The sequence below is a fragment of the Tinamus guttatus genome, unplaced genomic scaffold (genome assembly GCF_059628265.1).
Source record: "Tinamus guttatus ecotype Peru unplaced genomic scaffold, ASM5962826v1 Tinamus_guttatus_pri_ptg000123l, whole genome shotgun sequence".
Classification (NCBI taxonomy): Eukaryota; Metazoa; Chordata; class Aves; order Tinamiformes; family Tinamidae; genus Tinamus; species Tinamus guttatus.
This window is the reverse complement of record NW_028288657.1, coordinates 1,886,051-1,905,860: the sequence shown is the minus strand read 5'-3', so window position 1 is coordinate 1,905,860 and position 19,810 is coordinate 1,886,051. Positions and strand designations below refer to the sequence as shown.

The following is a 19,810-nucleotide window of genomic DNA, read 5'->3' as shown; positions in this document are numbered from 1 at the left end:
TCAGTGCCGCCGGAGCGCGCCGGGAGCGTGCTGGGCCGGCGGCTTGGGCAGGCAGGGCTCATCCGGCAGCGGGTCGTGCGAGAAGACCGAGTCCTCCCCGGAGGAGCAGGTGGAGCTGCGCGTATCCGGGAATCCCGGGGAATACTGGTCCAGTGGCACGGAGAGATCCAGGTACTCCTGGACGGGAGAGCGCGTTGAGGCCGGGGGAGCGCGCGGGAGGACGCCGCGCCGGGCCCCCCGCCGCGCACCTGGTTGGACGTCATGGCCACGATGCGGTCCAGGTCCTCCACGAGCTGCTTGAAGGTGGGTCTCTGCGAGGGCACCGCGTGCCAGCAGTCCCGCATCATCATGTACCTGCGGGGACGGCGCGGGTGATGCTGCGGGGACGCGGTGCGCGGGCCGCGCGCGGCGCCGCTCGCCGCCGCACTCACAGCTCGTTGGTGCAGTTGCTGGGCTTGTCCATGCGGTGCCCTTCCTTGAGCAGCTTGAAGAGCTCCTCGACGGGCACGCCGGGGTAGGGCGAGCCGCCCAGCGTGAAGATCTCCCAGAGCAGCACGCCGAAGGACCACCTGCGAGCAGAGCGCGCGTCACCGCGCGCCGCCGCCGGCCCCGCGCCGCCCGCCGCGCCGCACACTCACACGTCGCTCTGGTGCGTGTAGATGCGGTCGAAAAGGGCCTCCGGCGCCATCCACTTCACCGGCAAGCGGCCCTGGGGGGCGAGCGAGGCGCGCTCAGCGGGAGCGCGCGGCGGCCCGCGCTCGTCGCCAGCGTCCCGCGCGCCCGGCACTCACGTTGGTCGTCTTCTTGTAGTAATCGATGTGGTGGATGTCGCGGGCCAGGCCGAAGTCAGCGATCTTCATCACGTTGTCTTCGGTGACCAGCACGTTCCGGGCCGCCAGGTCCCTGTGGATGCACTGAGCGGAGCGCGGGGCCGTGAGCCGCCTCCCGACGGGCCGCCCCGCTGTCACCGCTGCGGATCCGCGAGCGGAGCCCCCGGGCGATTCCCCGCATGCAAAGGGGAGAAAAGGGTGCAAAGTCCTTCCCAAGGCTCAGCCTGGCCTCACTTGGCCCGGGCTGGTGCTGCATGCCCCATGCACGCCCTACGCATGCCCCATGCACACCCTATATCCCCTCCATGCATGCCCTGTGTATGCTCTGGGCAAACCCCATTCACACCCTCTGCATGCTCCATGTGAGCTCCGTGCACGCCCCTTGCACGCTCCTGCATGCCCCATGCATACTCCATGCTCACCCCATGCATGCCCCATGCACGCTCCATGCACACCCCATGCATGGCCCATGCTCACTCCATGCACGCCCCATGCAGACCCCATGCATGCCCCATGCACACTCCATGCACACCCCATGCATGCTCCATGCTCACTCCATGCATGCTCCATGCACACCCCATGCATGGCCCATGCACACTCCATGCACGCCCCATGCATGGCCCATGCTCACACTGTGTTCGCCTTACACATGCTCCATGCTCGCCCCGTGCACAGTCGATGCTCACCCCATGCTCACTCCATGCACACTCCATGCACGCTCAATGCACACCCCATGCACACCCCATGCACGCTCCATGCACACCCCGTGCACATCCCATGCACACTGCATGCACACCCCATGCTCACCCCATGCACGCCCCATGCACACCCAATGCTCACCCCATGCACGCCCCATGCACACCCAATGCACACCCCATGCACACCCAATGCACACCCCATGCTCACTCCATGCACACCCCATGCTCACCCCATGCTCACCCCATGCACACCCCATGCACGTTCCATGCACACTCCATGCACACTCCATGCACACCCCATGCACGTTCCATGCACACCCCATGCACACTCCATGCACACCCCATGCTCACCCCATGCACACCCCATGCTCACTCCATGCACACCCCATGCTCACCCCATGCACACCCCATGCACACTCCATGCACACCCCATGCACACCCCATGCACACCCCATGCACGTTCCATGCACACTCCATGCACACTCCATGCACACCCCATGCACGTTCCATGCACACCCCATGCACACTCCATGCACACCCCATGTTCACCCCATGCACACCCCGTGCACACCCCATGCACACTCCACGCACACTCCACGCACACCCCATGCACACCCCATGCACACCCAATGCTCACTCCATGCACACTCCATGCACACTCCATGCACACTCCACGCACACCCCATGCACACCCCATGCTCACTCCATGCACACCCAATGCTCACCCCATGCACACCCCATGCACACCCCATGCACACCCCATGCTCACTCCACGCTCACCCCATGCACACCTCATGCTCACCCCACGCTCACCCCATGCACACCCCATGCACGCTCCACGCTCACCGCCCGCTCGCCCCGGGCGCGCGCAGCCCCTCCGCAGAGCCGCTCACCTTCTTGGAGGCCAGGTACTCCATGCCACGGGCCACCTGGTAGGCGCAGGACACGAGGTCCTTGAAGGAGAGCTGCTCCTCGGGCACGCGGGCCGGGTTGTAGCAGTACTCCATGCCCGGCGGCCGCCGGGCTTGCAGGTACTCGCGCAGGTTGCCCTTGGACGCGTACTCCACGATGACGTAGAGGGGACCTGCGGGGACCGGTGCTGAGCCCGAAGCCGCCGCCGGGCGCCGCGGAGCCGCCGCGTGCTCGCGCGCCGGCGCTCACCGTCCTGCGTGCACGCTCCCAGCAGGTTGATGATGTTCTTGTGCTTGCCGATCATCTTCATCATCTCCATCTCGGAGATGAGGTCGGACAGGTCCTTCTCGGTGGCGTCGGCTGCAGCGAGGGGGGAAACGGTCACCCGTGCGGTGGCACCTGCAGTCCCCAGGGTGGGTACCCGGCTGCCACTCACCCTTGAGCATCTTCACGGCCACTTTGGTGACGCGGTTGGGCTTGTCCTTGTCCAGGCCGATGGCTTCGGCCAGCACCACCTGCCCGAAGCAGCCTTCTCCCAGCGGCTTTCCCAGGATGAGCCTGGCGGAGAGGAGCTGCCGTGTGGTCCCCTGCGTCCCGAGGGCGCCCCGGGGACAGCGGCCACCTCACCTGTCCCGCGGCAGCTCCCAGCGCGGGTCCTCGGGCAGCTCGTACTCGGAGACGCCGGCCAGCATGGGGGTGCCGCTGGAGGAGAGGCGCGAGGGCCGCACGAGCAGCACGCCCGAGTTCATGGAGGAGCTCGAGTCGGCCGAGACCTGCAGCGCGCAGCGGGGGCCGTGGGTTACCGGGGGCCCGCGGGCAGCCCCCAACCAGCCCCTTCATTGCATTTCGTTAACGCATCTGCATTAACGCTGAGAGCTCCTCGGCACCGACGCGCTGCAAATCCGTGTCTCGGATAGGGACAAGGATCCGGGAAACCCGGCCATGCCGGGGACCTTAAACCTGCAGGGCCCAAGCTGTGCAGAGACCCAGGGTGTCCCCAGGGTCTTCCCCATCCATCCTAAACCATCGACCGAGCGGAGGGTTGGTAGGTGCAAGAAACCCCCTCTCTACTTTCTGTTACCTGTCTGCGCAGCGGGATGCTCTTGGCCAGCTTGTGCACGGCCAGCTGGCTGTTGAAGTCGCTCTTCTTGGTGCCGCTCTTCATCTTGTAGATGATGACGGTGACCACCATGCAGGAGATGAGGAAGGCCCCCGTGCAGTAAATGATGATCTCCAGGTAGAGGGGGGACGTCATCATGGCCGGAGCGTCTTCGATAGCTGGGGCGACGCGCGGGGCCGTTAGCGCCGCGAGCCGCGGGGACGGCGACACAGCAGCTCCTCCTGGTCCCCAGGCCGGCTGCCCCTCTGCACAGGAGGTCCCCCAGCCCCAACGTCCCCGTCCCCAACCCGTCCTGCACGTGCGGAGCTGCCGCCGTCCCGGTGTCGGGAGCGTTACCGTGCGCAGGCGGCACCAGCCCCGGAGCAGCGCCAAGACCCCGGCTGCGAGCTCAGGCAGCGCTGCTGGAGCAGCTCCAGCGTCGGGATGCAGGAGCACCCCAGCATGGGATGCAGCAGCTTCCCCAGCAGGATGCAGCGGCTCCCGCAGCACGGGATGCAGCAGATCCCGCGGAATGGGATGCACCAGCTCTCCAGCATGGGAGGCAGGAGCACCCCCAGCGCGAGATGCAGCAGTTCCCCAGGTTGGGATGCAGCAGATCCCCAGGTTGGGATGCAGCAGTTCTCCCGCATGGGATGCAGCGGCTCCCGCAGCACGGGATGCAGCAGCCCGTCAGCCCCGGGCCCCCCATCCCAACCCTCCCAAGAAGAGCAGAGCGTCAGAGAGGTGCGAGAGGAGCCCGAGCGCGGAGCAGCCGGCAGGCAGAGCTGCACCTGATAACAGCCAAGTTTGGGGCTGCCCCTCAAACTTTGCCGCCGCGTTATCAGGCCGGACAGGGCAGCAGAGCAACCCAGCACCGTCCACCCCGTCCCGCGCCGCAGGGCACGGCCAGCTCCTCCCGTGTCCCCAAACGGGGCACGCGGCCATCGCGTCGGCCCCTTCCCCAACTTGCTGCCCTTGCGTTTGCCGCCTGGGCAAGAGGTGGCCGGGAGGAGGCGGCGGCCGGGCCCCGGGGCGGCGGGAGCACCGCGTGGGGACAGAGCCACCCTGGTTAGATGCACCCCGGGATGCATTGCCGGGCCTGGGAGAGAGCCAGCGCAGAGCCCATGGGACAAGGGGACACATCCCAGCACGAGCGCCGCATCCCTCCTCCCGCACCCTGGGCACTCGCCGCCGCGCGAGGCCCTCATTAGGCTTCAGGGCAGACAGACCCCCGGGGACAACATTGGAGCGCTCTCTCCCGGACCACAATGCATACGCCATGGAATAGGGGGGAAAAGAGGGAAAGGGCCAGGGAGAGGAGTATATACCTTCGAGAACTGTCAACCATGCAGAGTGATGGGAGATCCCAATAGAATTACCCGCCAAGCACGTATACTCCCCCGCATCCTCAAAGGAGACATTCCTTAAGTGAAGCACTTCCATTTCCTTGTCGGTTGTGTTAACGCCAGCCGTCTAGAGGGGGAAATGGAAGGAAAAACGGACAAGCCGACCGCGTGAGACCTCCGGGGACAGCAGGCAAGAGAGGAGGAGGAGGAGGAGGAGGAGGAGGAGGAGGAAGGCCTCGCTCTCCAGAGCGGACAGAGCCCAGTGCAGCCCTGCTAGAGAGACCCTGCGGATGACCACTCATCCGGGCGGCACCTACGGAGAGGCCGGTCACCATCCCGCCACCAACCGGCCCTGCCCATCGGAACATGCTGGCAATGGGCGCCATGGAAAAATGGCCCCCGGGAGGCCCGGGCGGCTCGGTTTCGGCACCGGCAGGGGACACACGAGGACGGAGACAGGAGGGTGTCACCAACCGCCACCTCTCTGCGAGGGACACAGCAGGACAGGGAGCACAGGGGCGAAACCCAGCCAGCCGCGCGTGGAGCATTTTTCCATGTTCGTGTGTTCTATTATTCTTTTTTTTTGCCTTTTTCCCTTTTTTTTCCTGTTGTTTTTGCACCAGAAATAACAGCGGAGACAGGAGAGCCCAGAGGTGGTGCCTGCGGCCGGGGGGCTGGCCCCGGCGGCGTTACCTGTGGCCCGCGGGCTGGTGACGGTGAGCCAGGCCGACTGGGTGGCCTCGCCAATATAATTGGCGACCTTACAAACATACTCCCCGCTCTCGGCCTCCGTCACATTGCGGAGGGTCAGCACCTCCGCATCGGAGCTATTGATCCCCGAGTGCTAGAACAAACCAACAACACAGGCGGTCACAGCGAGCCGGGCGGGAAGGGCGATGCCGGCTGGGAATGCTGGTGGATGGGGATGGCACCGGCTGGGAATGCTGGTGGATGGGGAGGCTGGGAATGCCGGCGGAGCGGAGGCTCAGCCGCAGCGGGAGCCTTCGCGGGAATATCCTCCCCTTGGAGCACCCCTTGGGGATGCAGGGGGGATAGCACGTCCGTCCGTGCGGATGCTGCCGGGGGGGCCACGGAGCGGGATATGGAAAGGGTCCGGCGCCGGGAGCCGCGGCGGGGGGTTACCTTGAGGATCTGCACGTAGGGCAGGTTGTCGGGGCCGATCTTGCTGCCGTTGACCTCGATGTGCTTGAGCCACTGGATGTGGGGCTGCGGGTCGCTGTACACCTTGCACACGAACTCCACGTTGCTGCCCAGCGCCACCGTCTTGTTGGCCGGCAGCCCGGCCTGCAGGATGGGCCGGTGCGGGGAGCGCTCTGCGGCCGCGGGGGGACACACACGGGCCGCCGTCAGCCTTCCCGGGAGCTGCTTCCCGGGAGCCGCTTCCCGGAGCGCGCCCGCCCGGCCCGGGATGCTCCTGCTGTGCCCGGGCTGCAACTGCCCCTCCTGGGCTGCTCCTACCCTATCCGGGATACTCCCATCCTTTCTGGGATGCTCCTAATCTTTCCAGGATGCTCCTACCCTTTCCAGGATGCTCCTAACCTTTCCGGGATGCTCCTGTCCTTTCTGGGATGCTCCTAATCTTTCCAGGATGCTCCTACCCTTTCCAGGATGCTCCTATCCTTTCCGGGATGCTCCTATCCTTTCCGGGATGCTCCTAATCTTTCCAGGATGCTCCTACCCTTTCCAGGATGCTCCTAACCTTTCCGGGATGCTCCTACCCTTTCTGGGATGCTCATACCCTTTCTGGGATGCACCGGCACTTCCCGGGATGCACCTGCCCCTCCTGGGATGCACCTGCCACTCCTGGCACGCTCCTGCCTTTCCCAGGATGCACCTACATTTCCTGGGATGCACAGGCCCTTCCCGGGATGCTCCTGCCCCTCCTGGGATGCACCTGCCACTCCTGGCATGCTCCTGCCTTTCCCAGGATGCACCCGCATTTCCTGGGATGCTCCTGCCTTTCTGGGCACACTCCTGCTCTTCCTGGGACGCATCCAACCTTTCTGAGCCGCTCCTGCCCCTCCTGGGATGCCCGGAGCGCTTCCCCCCGGCCGCTCCGTGCGCTCCGTGCGCTCCACGCGCTCCGCTCACCCACGACGTCCAGCTGGTAGGTGTGGTTGATGCTCCCGTACTTGTTCTCCACGATGCAGGTGTAGTTGCCCTTGTCCGAGGGCACCACCGAGTCCATGATGATGCTCCAGGTCGCGTAGCGCACCTGGGGGAACGCGGAGCCTGTGAGCACCCCCGGGGGTGCCGCTCGCTCGGGACGTGCACGGGAGCCACGCGGGCGCCCTCCTCCCTCTCCCCCAAAGCCGCAGCCGGTGCAAACGCGACCCAAGAAGCAACTCAAGACCGGGGGGTTGTTTTGCAACAGGGAGGCTCGCGTGGAGCTCGTGCGAGTTTGCAGCTCGGCCCTAGGGCTGAAGAGCCCCTTCCTCCTCCTCCTTGCTCCGGCTCCTTGCAAGCAGCGTGCAAAGCACCGGCTCTGCTTGCACCGAGCCTCACGGCACAGGATGCGGTCCCGGCACCCTGCGCGCTCCGGGCACGCTACCTTGTAGCCCCCGATGCGGTGGTCGGGCTTGAACTCCTTGCCGTTCTTCAGCCAGCGCAGCGTGGGGTTGGGCGTCCCCCCCGAGGGACACTTGAACTTCACCGTTTTGGCCGCGGGGACGGCGTGCAGCTTCTTCTCCATCTTCTCGGGATAGGTCCAGTAGGGAGCCACGGCCTCTGCGGAGCGCGAGCGAGGCGTCAGCGCGGGGCCGCCGGCACCCCCAGGAAACGGGGGAAGTGGGAAACGGGGCCGCCCCGGGGCTCACGTACGGTTGGGCTTGGTGTTGTCGGCCTCCTTCTCCTCCGAGGAGGAGTCGTCCTCGTCGTCATCGTCCTCGGCGGAGGGCAGCGCGTCTGCAGGGGAGGGACAGGCGGGTCAGCACCGGCGGCACCGCGGGGACGGCAGGGACGTTTGTCCCCGGGCGCCTGCGGCCTCAGGAAGACGGTGCCGGGAGCCACATTCCCAGCGTCGGCACCTCGAGCGCACCCGGAGTGCCAAAGTGCCCTGCGGCTCCAGCCTGGCGCGCGGTGCCCCGGCTGCAGCAGGAAGGCGCCGCGCGGACCCGCTGGACGGCGAGGACGGGACGGAGGGGGACGCGGGCAGCGCCGCGCGCTCGGCCCCGGCGCAACGCAGCCTGCAGCGAGCGCCGGCCCCGCTCCGGCCTCCGCGGCGCGAGGGAGCCCACGGCGCTCCGGATGCCTCGTGCGCGCGGCCGCGGCGTGCGGAGGGGCGCAAGCAAGCGCGCGGAGGCTCCCGGTTGCGTCCTGCAGGGCCGCTACGCACCTGAGACGTTCACGGAGAAGTAGGTGGTCTCGCTCCCCGAGGGGCTGTTGGTCATGCAGGCATAGAGCCCCGAGTCCTCGGGCACCGCGTCCCTGACCTCTACCTCCTCCCCGGTTATGCGCGTGCGGTTGTTCTCGGCCAGCTGGAGCCCGTCGCGCACCCAGTTGATGCTCTGGACGTCGTCGCGCAGGCGGCAGCGCAGCTGCAGCAGGTCGCCCGGGTGGGCCGAGTGAGCCTCCACTTGGACGTGCGCTTGGGGCAGGGCTGCAAGAGGGGCGAGAGACAGCGAGGGGAGGCGGGGGGCGGCCGCGGGGAGGTTAAGGAGGCTGCATGCGCGGCGGGGGGCGCCGGGGCCAGCGGGGAGCAAGCGCGCGAGCTCGCAAGCGGCCGCCGTTAGCTGCGCGCCGGCCATGCGCCCGCGGCTTCCCGCCGAGGAACGCGCGGTGCGGAGGTTACGTTTTTCGAGAGGGGTCGAGAGGAGGAGGAGAAGCAGGTTCGGGGGCATCGGGAGGGCCGCGGCGCGCGGGGAGGCTGCGGCAGGTGCCAGCTGGCCCCGGCGCAGCGCGCGCCGGAGGGGGCCGCAGCTGCCGCGCTGCACTTGCGCGCGCTGCACAAAGCGCCTCTCTGTGCCCCCGCGCGAGCCGCGCAGCCCGCTCTCCCCGCGGCGTTCCCATACGGACGCGCTCCCCGCGCCGCCGGCGAGCTGCAGGAGAGCGGCGGGTCGCGAGCACCCGCGAGCCCTGCGCGCTCGCCAACACGTCCGTCCGTCCGTCCCGGCTGGATAACGCGGAGCCTGCGCTCCCGCCTTCCCTCCCAAGGTCGGCGGGCGATAAGGACGCCGCGAGCTCCAGGCCCCTTATCTCGGGGCTCTCCTGGTGACCGCACAAGCACTCGACTCCTCTCGGCTGCTCTCCACGCTGCCCCTCTCCCACTTTCCGGGTTTTTTTTTTAGGGATTTTTGCATGCAAATGGTGCCGGCCCGCGGCTCCGCATTGAGCCCCGGTGGCGCGGCGCGAAGGGCAATAAAGCAGCCGGCAAAGCGGCGCGGGAACAAAGGGGCGAGCGGCGCGGCCGGCACGTCGCCCAGCAACGCCGGCCCCTGCGCCGCGATTTCCGGCCGCCGCCACCACCGGCAGCCCCCTAATCCCGGCAGGAAGCGCCGGCCCCACCTGGTCGCTTTTCCCTTTGGAAAAGGGGTCTCCTTGCTCTGTCCCTATGGCCCGGTTGGGGACACGGCAGCCCAGGGTGCTTCCTGCTGCATCACCCTGTTGCTGCATCCCGCAGGAGCCTCCTGCTGCAGCAACCCACCCCTGCATCAAGCTGCTGCATCCCGCTGCAGCCTCCCATCACAACACCCTGTTGCATCCCGCAGGAGCATCCTGCTGCAACAACCCACCACTGCATCCAGCTGTTGCAGCCTCCCTGCAGCAGCCCACCACTGCATCCAGCTGTTGCAGCACGCCGCTGCATCCTGCTGCTGCATCCCACAGGAGCATCCTGCTGCCAATCCCACCGCAGTGTCCCATTGCTGCATCCCGATGCAGCATCCCGGCGGAGCGCGGCCGTGCAACCTCTCGCCCGCCCTCTGTTCCCAACACGGAAGCGCCTCCGGCTCCTCGTTGGCTCAGCATTAAATAAGCAGCATTTAATTACAGGGCAGGCGGGATGAGCAGAGCTGCCGGAGCCCCTTCCCCAGGGGCTCGCTCCGACCTCGGTTCCCGAGGAGCCCACAGGGCTGCTGCCGGGTGGGAATTTTGGCGGCGGGAGGGGGTGTCCCGGCACCAGCACATTCCAAAGAGCCCCCCAGCAGCATTCCCGGTGACAGGGACAATCTGCAGCGGGAGGTTTGGATGCAACGTTCGCAGCGCGCGAGCAGAGCCCGGCGAGCGCGCGGGGACGAGCAGGAGCAGGCGGAGGAGCAGGAGGAGGAGGAGGAGGAGGGGGACGGCTCCTTGCTCCGAGCTGGCACGTGACGCTGGAAGTTGGGCCACTTCGGTGCCCCGTCCTCGGCCCTGAGCGCGGCTGCACGGAGCAGCCAGGAAAAACCCCGGCTCCGGAGAGGGCAGAACCGTCCGGGAGAGGGGGAGAATCCCGGGCGGATTCCTGTGGGATCCCTGCAGGTTGCTGCCGAGCCGCAGACAAAGCCGCCTTTGTGCGGGAGAGCGGCCGGCGGCGCCGGGAACGTTTTGGCTTCAACCCTCAGCTGCGTTTTTTTCCCACCTCCAAATTTAGGTAACTATAAAGTGCAGCAAGTGCCCATTAACATCGGATTTGCTCGCGCCGGCACCGGAGCTCACGGGAAACCGAAGGCCCGTGAACGGGGAGCGCAACGTCGGCACAGCCGGGGCCCGGCTCCGTCCATCCCGCCTGGCTGCGCCCGCCGCACTGGGAACATTTTGTTCCCGCTAATTGGGCAGCCCTGGGGAGCCCAGGAGGCTGGCAAGGGCCCAGCTCGCTGCCCGCGGGATGCTCCGTATCCACTTCCAAGGAACACGGCGGCTCCTTCCCTTCTCCAAACAGGAGGTGCTGCGTTTCGTTGCAATCCTCCCCGCCGATTCACGGCACCGCGAATACTCACCGCCGCGCTCAGAGATACCCCGCGCACGCGTCCCCGCGCGCGCGGCCCCAATCCTGCACGGGGGGCCGCGTCTTACCTTGCTCGGGCAGCGTGGGGGCCGGGCGGGCCGCCGAGAGCGCGGCTGTGACCAGCACAGCCCAAAGCACGAGGCGCCTCCAGGTCCACATCCCACCTGCGCGGCTACTGCTGGGCGACTGGGCCGCGCGCTGGCAGCTCCATGGGGGCCCCGCGCTGGCCGGGGCGCTGCTCCGGGCCCCTCCGACCTGCGGGTGGGAAGGAGAGTGAGGGCAGCGTCCGCGCGGCGTCGCCGTCCCCGCGCGCGCCGAGCGCCCCGCGGTGCCGAAGGGGTTAGCGCGCTCCGGAGCCTCCCGACATGTGCTGCAAGATCGCTTTGCACCGACAGCTGTTTTCGGAGCGGCTGCGTGGGGAGATTCCCCCGGGCTTCCGCGGGCGCGCGGCCGCGCCGGGCGCTGCGGGGAAGCGGGGCAGCTTCCCGCCCGGGAAGCCATTTCCCTCTTCCCGGACAAAAGCTCCGAGGTAGCGGAGAGGCCACGGCCACCGGAGCCCGTTTGGCTGCTCCGAACGGGAAGCCGCAGCCGTGCGATTCCCCGGGAAGGGCAGCGGGAAGGGCGCACGGTCGCCGCGCGCTGTCCCGGGGACGGCTCCCGCCCCGTGGGTGCCCCGGAGCCCCGCGCGCGGCCCCGCTCGCTTCCCCCCCTGCGAGCGCCGAGCGGGAAGCGCTGCCAAGACACGCTCCATGGGAGCGCCGGGAGCCAAAGCGCGGCCCGCGCCGGCGGCCCGGCCAGCTGCTCCGCGCGGGGGGACGGGGACGGCCGCGCTCCCCCCCTTCCGCGACACATCTGCAGGCTCCCGGCAGATGCTCCGAGGAAAGGGGGGGACGGGAGGGCGCCCTCCCCGCGGTCCCAACCTGCCGAGGCCGAGCGCGTTTCCGCCTCGCGCGGCATCTGCGCGCAGCGTGCGGGGCCCGTGAGTAATCGCGGTGACTAAGTGCCCCGCGACTCATCGCTGAGTCGGGTGTCGCACGCGCCGCCGTGCCCCGGGGCGAGGAAACCTGTGCCCCTTCCCGGAGGCCATTCCCGGAGGATCGCCCACACGCGCGGGAGAGCTTGGGAGATGCCCCGCTGGCTGCCGGGATCACTCAGCCTATGGATGGCGGGGAGAGAGTGTCCGGACGCCAAGCGCCGGCACCATCCGCATGTGCCGGCGCTCGGCAGAGCTGGGAGCGCCCATGGCCTTGCTCCCCATGGGAGGAGGAAACTTGCAGGGAAAGGTTGGCATTTTGGGGGGGAATTGCTCCCCTGAGACCCTCCTGCAATGACACTCACAGAGCCACCCGGGAGCGCACGCTGGTGTCCCCCATCCCATGCGCTCCACACGCGCATCCCGGTCTTGCGAAGAGTCCCAGCCCGGTCCCAGGTCACGGAGGCTTCTGCAGCGAGCGGGGAGTGGGGCACCGCGTGAGGCCCGGGGCCCAGCGGGTCCCCAAGTCCTTGCATCTGTCACCCATATGGAGATCCGCGCTTCAAAGCGGAGATGAAAGGGAGCGAGCCCTGCGCGGGGCGAGCAGCCCGCCCTGCGCGCTTGCTTGCGGGGAAGGGCCCGTGCAGGCGGCAGCCGGAGCTCGCGCTGGGACTGGGTGTTTGCCGAAAGGAAGAGCAAACAGGGCTGCAAAGGCAGCTATAGGGGAAAAATGTAATGCCTAAAGCAGACGCATGCTTGGAAAAATAAATATCCACCCGTGCCGCGTACCTGCGGCTTAACCCTTCTGTGGTGCCTGCTCCAAGGCTCCAAGGCCTCACGGCTCAGCAGCAGCCTCAGATCCCGGGATTCCTGTCATCAAGCCTGGATTTGAGCCCTGCACAACTTGTGCCCCAAAGCTCCGCCGGGCACTGAGCGCTCCGGCTGGTGCGGGATACCCCGGGACGCAGCCGTCCTGCGGGAAAGACCAAGCCACAAGGAGCCACATTCCTGCCTCCATCCCGGCACCATCCCGCTTTATTTTAATCCTTGGACACCACAAGGAGAGGCAGGAGGGGCACGGCAGCCACTGCAGGGATGGAGGGAGGGACTGCTGGACGGATGGAAAATGGCTGCAGGGTCCCTGCATCCCGCTGCCGAGCCCTCTGCTCCGTAAAGCAAATCCCGCTTTCCCTCGCCCCTTTCCCAGGAAGATGAAGGGCTTCCTGGGCAGCCGGTTGAATGAGCGGGAGCACTTGGGCCAGCCAGGAGGAGCCCCGGACACGGCGCGGCGATGCAGGCGGAGAAGGGAAGCGGCCCGTCGGCCCGGGCGCCGCTCCGTGTAACCTGAACGCGTTACGAATGGATCCGCAGCTCGTGGCCGCAGCGGGCTGGCGCGTTACATAAACCCAGCGGCCTCTGATTGGGTCTGGCGCTCGGCTCGCCAAAACAGCCCCGAGCGCAAACGCCACCGCCGAAACGGCCACGCGCGACCCGGCCCGCGGAGGACGCGAGCTCCGCGCGCGCTCGCGGCCCCGCGTGTTCCCTACGCTCACCGGGGAGGAAGGAGCGCGGGCGGTTTGCAGGGCTCCCGGCGCGGAGTCGCGACGCGGGCAGATTCCCGACGGGCCTCAGCTCCCAGGTACAAAGGGAGGGATGGGATGCGAGCTCACGCTCTTTCCCGCATCCCTGGAATGCCCTGGGAGCCCTGAACAAAACAAAACCCGGATCGCGCCGGCCCCTTGTTCGTCGGCCCCTGGAAGCCTCTGGGCTCCCGTTTCCAACTTCTCTTCGCACAATCCAGCAAAGCAGCAGCTCCGAGAAGCACCAAGCGAGGCTGGAGGCCAGTGCTGAGGCCAGAGCCCAGTCCCCTCGTGGGAGCTCCAGCCCCCAATCGCCCCCGACCCGGACCCGGGCTCATAAATCAGAGCCCCCCGATGCCTGCAGAACACCCGTACTCGTAAATCGACCCCCCCCCCGCCCCTCCGGTATCCGCAGAGCCCCGATACCGGTAAACCAGAGCCCCCCCGCTCCTCCGGGGCCCCGATGCCGCGAACCGGAGTCTCCCGGAGCTCCGGAGCCCGTAATCAGAGCGCCCCGGTGCTCGCGGCGCCCCCGATACCGGTAAACCGGAGCCCCCCCGCTCCTCCAGGGCCCCGATGCCCGCGAACCGGAGTCCCCGGGAGCTCCGGAGCCCGTAATCAGAGCGCCCCGGTGCTCGCGGCGCCCCCGGTAAAGCGGAGCCGCCCCCCCCGCCGCGGTGCTGCGGAGCCGGATGCCCGCGGAGCCCCCGGCGCGGCCCCGCGGCGCTCGGTACTCACCGGAGCCCCGCGAACAATGGAGGGTCCCGGGCGGGGCGGAGGCGCAGCCCGGCCGGCGCCGCGCTCACTGCGGCCGCCCCATGGCGATGGCGGCGCCGGCGCCAGGCGCTCCCGGCCGCCCCGACACGAGCCGATGGGCGCCGCTCCCGCCGCGTCCCCGCCGCGTCGCCGCCGCCGCCGGACTGAGCCGCTCCCGCGCCGCCCCGCCTGCCCCCGGCTCCTCCTCCGCGCTGCCCTCCGCCTTCCTCGCCAGCCCTCCTCCTCCTCAGCGGCCTCATGGGGCTTGTAGTCGCCGGCGACCCCTCTCCCCCGCCATCGCCGCCACCCCGATGGCTTTTCCCCCCGTTCCAGGCCGTCCAGGGATGCAGAGCTGGGCCCTCGCGCAGCGGGATGCTCCCTTCCGTGCTCTCTTGCCCCGGGGACACGGGCATGTGGAAGCATCCCCAAAACTCCCCACGGACACGGGCGCATGGAGTGCCCTCTGCCCAGCGCTCCAGCCCATCTGCCTTGTGCCTCGGGTGCTCCACATGTTGTATCCCCCCCAGGACGGTGCCCCCAAAGCCAGGTGGGCGCAGGGCAGCACGTTCAGGGCCGAGGCTCGGCCTCCGTGCAGACTCTGACCCAAGAGGCACTCAAGGGCATGAAGACGTGTCGCAGCCGGCAGCGAAGGGCCCGCGTGAGGCCTCGTGTGAGATAACGGGGAGAGGAGAGACCGATTTGGCCCCGCAGTCGCCACCGCTGTATCTGAACCGAATGGAGCTTCCAATATTCTATAGGTTCAAAACATCCCAACCAAGCGCTGGGCATCGTCCTCAGGAGCCACCGCTGCTGCTCCGGGCAAGGACTCAGCTCGCCCTGTGTATTTCTTCATGGGGAAGACAGAAGTGGGGACTGGGGACAGGGAGGGGACAGTGCCGCGTCCCTGGGGAAGCTGAGGCTCTGAGCTGTCACCATCTGGTGGCACAAGGGCAGCATGAGCAGGTGTCCCCAAGCTCCCCAGGGCTGCGGTGGGAGCCCAGGCTGCAAGGGATCACGGACACCCTTGGGAAGCGGCGCAGATGCCATTTTCCCATGGATGCGGCCTCATTTGCTGCCCCACACGCAGGTCGTCGAGGACAGGGTTGCTGTAAGCTACAAGCGCAGAGGAACTGCCGGGCCCGCGCGCTCCGTTCCCAGCTGCGTCTCCCGGCGGAGCAGGCGCGCTCCCGGGATCCGTGCCCCCCGGCTCGGTTTGCCGGCCGGGATGTGCGGCTCAGCCTCCTCCCCGCCGCAGCGGGGCTCTTTTCAGCGCCGGCTCTGGCGCGCAGTGAACAAAAGTGGATGCCGCCAGCTTAGCCGCGGAGAGGGGGAGGCCGGGGAGCAAACGGCGCAGAACAAAGAGCTTTCCCTGGAAGATGGGACTGCAAAGATGCCGCAGCCCGAGGGGCAGGACACCAGCCCTGTCCCCCGCTCCGAAACGCGGCCGGCATCTCCCTATGCATCCCCGTCCCAGCCTCGCACCTTCCTCGCTCCCGGGTTTGTTCTGCTCCTAGCACCGACCCAAACCTGCCTTTTCCTTCCCTGGTTGCATCTCAAAAGCGCCTTAATGTCCCCTCATCGGCTGCCACTTGGCTGCTTTTCTGATGGTGATGAAGGGAAATGTGCCCCTCTTGGCTCCCTCCGGCCCGCATCCCTCTCCCAAAGGCCTTCCCTGCCTCTCCAGGGCTTTATTCCAAGACTTCCTTCACTGGGAAACCTTGGCTTGGTCCCAGCAGTACTGGGTGCACCCGGTGTCCTCCCGCGGGGTGGCCGGAGGGGACAGGAACGCCACGGAGGCGCCGCTCATCGCAGCATCCCTCGCGCGCGAGGCGGCCTTGACTTCTGGCCCCTCATTGATTTGCAGCGGGGAATAATTAATTCTGTTTGCTTGACACGGCCCCGCCGCATGAATGCCGCGCTGTTCCCGCCGGCCGCCCGCGCGCTTGATCTGCGCTCCCCGGGGACCCCGCGCGCCGGCGCGACCTTCGCTCGCGGCTGCTGCCTTCGGCCCAGCGAAACACTTTGCTCTCCCGTTCCCGCACGGATTCTGCTGCCGGGATAATCAGATACTGGCATTTTGGGCACGCTGCCGTTCCGGAGAGGGGTGGCAGCTCCTCTTGCCAGCGCCAGCCTGTAATTACGGGCCATTACCCCGGGCTATGATTTGTCTCCCACTACCTGGCGCTGTTTTCTTTCCGCCCCCTTCGCACTCGGGTATTTATAGCGAGGAAAACCGCAGGCAGCAGCAAAACAACCGGGCGAGGGTATAAAACAAGAGCCACGCGCTGAGGCCAGCGGCAAAGCGCTGCTCCGGGCCGGCTCGCTCCAGATTTCGGGTCAGGATCCAGATTTGGGGATGGGTGTCTGGATTTGGAGATTGGGGGCAGCCGGTGGCAATGATGCAGGATGGAGATGGACATTGATGTGCCCAGGGCTCCCGGTAGCCGCCATTCCCGGGCTCCGTGCGCTCCGGCCACCGGCTCGCTTCCTGTCTAGACATCCCCAAAGCGCCCGCTGTATTTATAGCCCGGCACAGGGCGCTTGGCCCGCTCGCTTGGCCAAACCCGCGTGGCTCCGATGCCGCCAGCGAGGCCGGGACGGCGCTGCCACCTCCTGATGTCCCCACGAGTCCCCAGCTCGTCCCTGGGCCAGGAGCGGCCTCAGTTCCCAGCTCCTTCCCGCTCAATCCGAGGCCCCGCTTGGAGCAGCCACGGCACACGGGGACACCCCAGCACCCGCGGGAACGCTCCCGGAGCGCCAGCTCCCGGAGCAGCTGTGGCCTCCTTAGATCTTTATGGCCAGTAAAGGGCTCCGTGGCTAATTTACGCCCCTCCTGTAATTTACAGCCTCTTTACAGCTGCTGTAAAATGACCTATAAATCACGGACAACATCATAGGCCGAGGACAGAGGCCGGCATCGTCACCTGCCACCAGCCTGGGGCAGGCGGTGGCCGCGGGGCCAAGCCTGACAGGCACCGCTTGCCCTTGCTTAATGCAAAGACAACAGCGCCACGCCATTCCCATGCCATTCCCGTCCCCTTCCCAAGCCGTTCCCAACCGGTGGCAGCCCCTGCTGTCCGGAAAGGCTGATGCAAAGGGTCTCAGGTCGCTCCAGCCCCTCCGGGTTTGGGAGAGCCCCAAGGGAAATTCCAAGGCTCCGGAATGAGGGCGCTTCCAGGAGCTTGTGTTTTCCCACTGCTTCCGAAAGGGCTGACGTGAGGGACAGCCGGGAGGAAGCCAAAACCCCCAAAGCCGCGGCCGGGAGCTGGCAGGAGGTGGTTTGTGCTGGCCCGGGGTGGCCGCCCGGGCTCGCTTGTCCCCTGATGGCAGCAGCCGCTGTTTCCTTTGGCAGCAGAGCCCCCGGCTGCTCCGGATTCTCCCTTCCCGGCCCGGCACGGCTGGAGAGCAGCGCGGCTGCGCACGGGGTCCTGGATGGGGTTGAGCATGGGGCTGTGCGAGCTGCATGGGGCTGAGCATGCTGCATTGCATGCTGCAATGGGGCTAAGCGAGCTGCAGGAGGTTCAAGAGTGCTGCAGTGGGGCTGTGCCTGCTGCAATGGGGCTCTACATGCTGCAGGGGAGCCAGGTGTGCTGCAATGGGGCCAGCATGCTGCAATGGGGCCAGCATGCTGCAGTGGGGCTGTACATGCTGCAATGGGGCTGTACATGCTGCAGGGGAGCCAGGTGTCCTGCAGTGGGCCTGCACATGCTGCAATGGGGCCGTGCATGCTGCAATGGGGCTGTGGATGCTGCAATGGGGCTGTACATGCTGCAGGGGATTCAAGAGTGCTGCAATGGGGCTGTGCATGCTGCAATGGGCCTGCGTGTGCTGCAGTGGGGCCAAGCATGCCACAGTGGGGCCAGCACGCTGCAATGAGGCTGTGCATGCTGCAATGGGGCCAAGTGTGCTGCAATGGGGCCAAGCGTGCTGCAGCACCATGCCCATGCTGCAGCGGGACCGAGCGTGCCGCACAGCACGCTGCGCTCCTGCCTTCGCCCTGCATCCTGCATTCCGCTCGCTCCGCCGCAGATGTTTACTTTGACTTTCTCCAGCACCCACTTGGGCTCCTATTTTTACCAGGTGCGCGACCTCGCGCGTCCTCAGCTTGCACTGAGGCTTGGCCTCGATGCCTCCTCGCCGCGCTGTATATAGCCCTGCCGCCCGGCTGCGTCCGTACGTGCTTATAGGCACCAATTACAAGGTATGGCAGCGCACGGCAAAAGGACAGTGGTATTTTTAGGTGACAAGGGACGAAAAAGGGCCCCGGGTTTATATCTGGTGCTCTTACTCCAGGGCCACATGTGTGACCCTCCAGCTGTGTGCGCACATCTGCAACGAGCTGCGGCCGCGGGGCCATGGGGCTGGGCCGCGAGTGCATTTCTGAGATTTTTCCAGGTTATTTTGGTTTAGGGGGAAAAAAAATAACAAAACAGAAAATGAAATTTTATCTCCGGGAGAGAATGTGAGGTTTCACCAAGAGAAAAGCAAAGCAGACCGGGGCGGTTGCTCTGTTTGGACAGGAGGGCGGCTTTCCGGGAAAACATCGCTGCGGTTTGCTGGGCACTTGCACCGGGGCGGGCGCCGTCCGGGGCTCTGTCCCACGCAGGGCGAATTCCCGGCCTCCCGCCCCGCTCCATGCGCCGAGCGCGCAGGGAGCGCGCGGAGCTCGTTGCAGGGGACGCAGCACCTAATTACCCGTCTGCTTTGCTCCATAATTGAAGCTGAGCTCAGCAGCCGGGGCTAATTTGCAGCCTCGGACACATTTAACCTGCAAAGCGAGTGCCAGGAACCGGCTCCCACCCCAGGGTGCTGGATGCAGAGGGATGCGGCAGCGAGCGGGTGCATCGCTCGCGTCTGTGCTCGCTTGCTGCCCGGCCTTTCCCCATCCATGATTCAGCAGCCGCGCGCTCCGGCGCATCCGTCTGTCTGTCCTCGCGCTCCTGCGTGTCCCCACGCGAACCAGGGCCCCTTGTGCACCGTGTTCTCGGCGCTCCGGACAAGGCTGGAGCCGCGGGGGTCCGCCGGCCCCTTGCTCTTGGCTCTCATTAGCCTCCGTGCGCTTGATTGAAGAGCTCCCCAGGCCCTGGCATTTTCAGCACTCAAGGGCACTTCCTCGCTGCAATCAGGTCGCCGCTGGGTGTCTCGTGATTAGCCATGATTAGGCACTTTTGGGGCTCCCGGTGCTACCACGGCGTCCGAGCGCGGTGCTAATCAGGGATGAGCCGGCACCCTGCGGAGCACCGCGCTCCCGTGCGCTCCCGCGCATTCCCGCTTGCTCCCACTCCAGCAAACACAGCAATGGGAGCTGCTTGCCCAGGCCCAACATCCCTGACCCCATCCCGGCACGCTCCGTGCGGCTGATTTCCATCTTTCTCCCTCTTTCAGCCTTCCCGGGGAGGCTGGAATCGCAGGGAAGCCTCCAGAGCCGTATTTCAGTTTTACAGCCGGGCAGACACACGAGCCCGTTTCTCCGCTGCGAGCGGATGCTGTAAAAGCTGATGTTTTCATCTCGCACCCGCTCGGTGCTGCCAGCCGCACGTCTCGACGCCAGCCCTGCCGGCGGCGCTCCCGGCGCGTTCCCGGCGCGTTCCCGGTGCCCGCGCTCCCGGGACAAGCAGGTGCCCAGTTGCTGAGCAGGCTGCACTCTCATTAACGCTGCAATTGCAGCACCCGCC

General features: G+C 66.9%; 1 protein-coding gene across 4 annotated transcripts; it reads right to left on the bottom strand.

Moving 5' to 3' along the window:
• Nucleotides 1–11,000, bottom strand: FGFR1 (fibroblast growth factor receptor 1). Of its 4 annotated transcripts, none has more exons than XM_088521454.1 (17): nucleotides 10,895–11,000; nucleotides 8,241–8,504; nucleotides 7,727–7,810; nucleotides 7,458–7,633; nucleotides 6,998–7,121; nucleotides 6,029–6,219; nucleotides 5,579–5,729; nucleotides 3,516–3,718; nucleotides 3,068–3,213; nucleotides 2,877–2,998; nucleotides 2,690–2,800; nucleotides 2,422–2,612; nucleotides 792–914; nucleotides 639–709; nucleotides 432–569; nucleotides 249–354; nucleotides 1–177 (listed from the first exon to the last, which is right to left on the bottom strand). In XM_088521454.1, exons 1-17 carry the CDS (start codon nucleotides 10,983–10,985, stop codon nucleotides 1–3), a joined length of 2,469 nt encoding a protein of 822 aa, XP_088377580.1. In that variant the 5' UTR covers nucleotides 10,986–11,000. The 4 variants fall into 4 exon arrangements, with proteins under 4 accessions (XP_088377580.1, XP_088377579.1, XP_088377577.1 ...); XM_088521453.1 differs by lacking the exon at nucleotides 5,579–5,729 and adding an exon at nucleotides 4,868–5,012 and having other exon boundaries at nucleotides 3,522–3,718; XM_088521451.1 differs by lacking the exons at nucleotides 5,579–5,729; nucleotides 8,241–8,504 and adding an exon at nucleotides 4,868–5,012.
• Nucleotides 11,001–19,810: the final 8,810 nt, after the last annotated feature.

Bases quoted from the DNA above. Each gene is read 5' to 3' on its own strand.
- FGFR1 (XM_088521454.1), bottom strand. From the start codon at position 10,985: ATGTGGACCTGGAGGCGCCTCGTGCTTTGGGCTGTGCTGGTCACAGCC. The intron at 7,634-7,726 runs GTACGTGAGCCC...CGCGCTCCGCAG, and splicing joins CGACAACACCAAGCCCAACC to AGGCCGTGGCTCCCTACTGG. The intron at 2,999-3,067 runs GTGAGGTGGCCG...CCTCTCCGCCAG, and splicing joins TGGGAGCTGCCGCGGGACAG to GCTCATCCTGGGAAAGCCGC.